The sequence below is a fragment of the Lampris incognitus genome, chromosome 3 (genome assembly GCF_029633865.1).
Source record: "Lampris incognitus isolate fLamInc1 chromosome 3, fLamInc1.hap2, whole genome shotgun sequence".
NCBI classification, from domain to species: domain Eukaryota; kingdom Metazoa; phylum Chordata; class Actinopteri; order Lampriformes; family Lampridae; genus Lampris; species Lampris incognitus.
The window spans coordinates 8,217,833-8,220,332 of record NC_079213.1 but is presented as its reverse complement, the minus strand read 5'-3'; the positions used below and the strand labels follow the sequence as shown (position 1 = coordinate 8,220,332).

Genomic DNA, 2,500 nt, shown 5'->3' with positions numbered 1-2,500 from the left:
TCTACCTGTCTGTCTCTGTCTGTCTGTCTGTCTGTCTGTCTGTCTGTCTGTCTGTCTGCCTACCTGTCTGTCTGCCTGTCTGCCTGCCTGCCTGCCTGTCTGTCTGTCTGTCTGCCTGCCTGTCTGTCTGCCTGCTGGTTTGTCTGTCTGCCTTTCTATCTTTCTGTCTGTCTGCCTGCTGGTTTGTCTGTCTGTCTGCCTGTCTGCCCATCTGTCTGTCTGTCTGTCTGTCTGCCTGTGTTTCTACCTGTCTGTCTGTCTGTCTGTCTGTCTGTCTGCCTGTGTTTCTACCTGTCTGTCTATCTGTCCGTCTCTCTGCACCTCTAATTGGCGTTCATGCACTTCTGACGGGGGGGCGGGGGGGGGGGCGGTGGTATTTTTGGGTGAGCACATCTGCCCCCCACATGCTTGAGTGTAATTAAGGCCGGCGGTATTAGCGTCTGGAGCCCTCGTTAATGTTTTATTCATAACTTGTTGGCGTGCTGTTGAGGGACGTCCGCGGGTTCGAGGTGCGCCGCCCTCCCTCCCCCCCCTCTCTCCCTCCCTCCCCCCCTCTCTCCCTCCCTCCCTCCCGCCCGCACTGCACCTCTGCTCATGAATATTAGATTAAAAAGAGTGGTGCTTTATTCATGACCGCCGCTATTTTCTGCTCGTCTGGGAATGTTGGCCCGCCAGGCCATTCTGAGGAGACACACGCCAAGTGATTTCATCTGGGGCTCGCACACACACACACACACACACACACACACACACACACACACACACACACACACACACACACACGTGTGTACGTACACTCTCGTACACAATGTGTATTCATTTATGAAGACGGCAAACAGCACGCTGTTATTTTCCCAGACAGATGCAAAGACACACACATACACACCTGTATACTATATGCATAGACTTTTGTATACAAGATGTATTCATGAACACACATACACACAAGGGCACTCTTCATAGCAGCACACACACACAGTATATACACACTGTACCTTCATCGGTACAAAACCAAACAGCTCTGTGTATTGCCGTGTGTCTGTGTGTGAGCGCTCATTACCGCTGACCTCTGACCTGCGCTGACCTCTGACCCGTTGCCTTGCAGGCTGTGTGCGCGGCTCCGTCATGGAGAAGATGAAGAGGTTCAAGAGGCGTCTGTCTCTGACGCTTCGCTCCAGTCACACCATCGACGAGTCCCTGTCCGAGCTCGCCGAGCAGATGACCATCGAGGACGGCGGCTCCAAGGACAACGGTCAGTTGTCCCGCGTGTGGCGGTTTCTTCTTCGTCTGTGTGTGTCTGTATCTGGTTCTCTGCAACGGTCTGTGTGCTTCTTGCATGGCTGTGTGTGTATGGGAATTATTTATATACATATATATATATATATATATGTATATATATATATATATATATATATAGACTTTATTGATCCCCATGGGGAAATTCTTCTCTGCATTTAACCCCCCCCCATTTCTCCCCAATTGTATCCAGCCAATTACCCCACTCTGCACTACCCCACGCTGCACTAGTGCAGCGACCTGGGTACATACCCACGCGGGGATTCGAACCGGCGATCCCCGTGTTGGTAGGCAACGGAATAGACCGCCATGCTACCCGACGCCCCATTTAACCATCCTAGCTGTGTAGCCAGGAGCGGTGGCAGCCGCCGTGCGGCGCCCGGGGACCAACTCCAGTCCTTCTTTCCGCTGCCTTGCTCAGGGGCACAGGCAGTACTAACCCTAACATGCATGTTGCTTTTGATGGCGGGGGAAACCGGAGCACCCGGAGAAGCCGGCGCAGACACGGAGAGAACATGCAAACTCCGCACAGAGGACGACCTAGGATGACCCCAGAGGTTGACTACCTCGGGGTTCGACCCAGGACCTTCTTCCTGTGAGGCGACAACGCTAGCTCCCCCCCCCCACACACACACACAGGGATGTACTTTGTACGGTATTTTTGCATATTATGTTTGATCAGTTTTTTTTTTTAGATTATGGTGAAGCGGGGTGTGCTGTCTGTGGTGCAGTACGCACGATGTTTTATCGTGTTGCTACTGAAGTGCCTTTCAGCAAGGTGCCCTCCCCTCCGCCATACAGCCAGTCACTTATTCAGGGCAATTTTTGGAGAAGTGCGTCAGTGAGATGCCTTAAATGTCAAAGGATACATTTGTCCGCAGGAAACGGTCTAGCTCCGTCACACACACGCACACACACACACACACACACACACACACACACACACACACACACACACACACACACACACACGCTCAGATTTCCGGATCCTGGTGGAATGTTTGACGTAGCTGGCAGCTAAGAGTGCTCTCAGTGGCATTTGAAAGATGAAATCCTTAAGTTAATGAAGTCAGTTTAACCAGCCTGCCAGCGGGCACAGAGAAAACCATAAATAAGAGCGAGAGACAGAGAGAGAGAGAGAGAGAGACAGAGAGACCTTTGACCTTTAACCAAGCCTTTAATGTTCCAATTCTTCAGTCACATC

At 51.8% G+C, this 2,500-nt stretch overlaps 1 protein-coding gene across 2 annotated transcripts in view; it reads left to right on the top strand.

The window, feature by feature from the left end:
* Positions 1-2,500, top strand: part of cdk17 (cyclin dependent kinase 17) — an 82,181-nt gene that overhangs the window by 43,818 nt on the left and 35,863 nt on the right. For both annotated transcript variants that reach the window (XM_056277881.1, XM_056277882.1), the window contains exon 2: positions 1,106-1,252. In XM_056277881.1, the coding sequence (XP_056133856.1) occupies positions 1,126-1,252 (127 nt within the window). In that variant the 5' untranslated portion in view covers positions 1,106-1,125. The remainder of the gene's footprint in view (positions 1-1,105; positions 1,253-2,500) is intronic.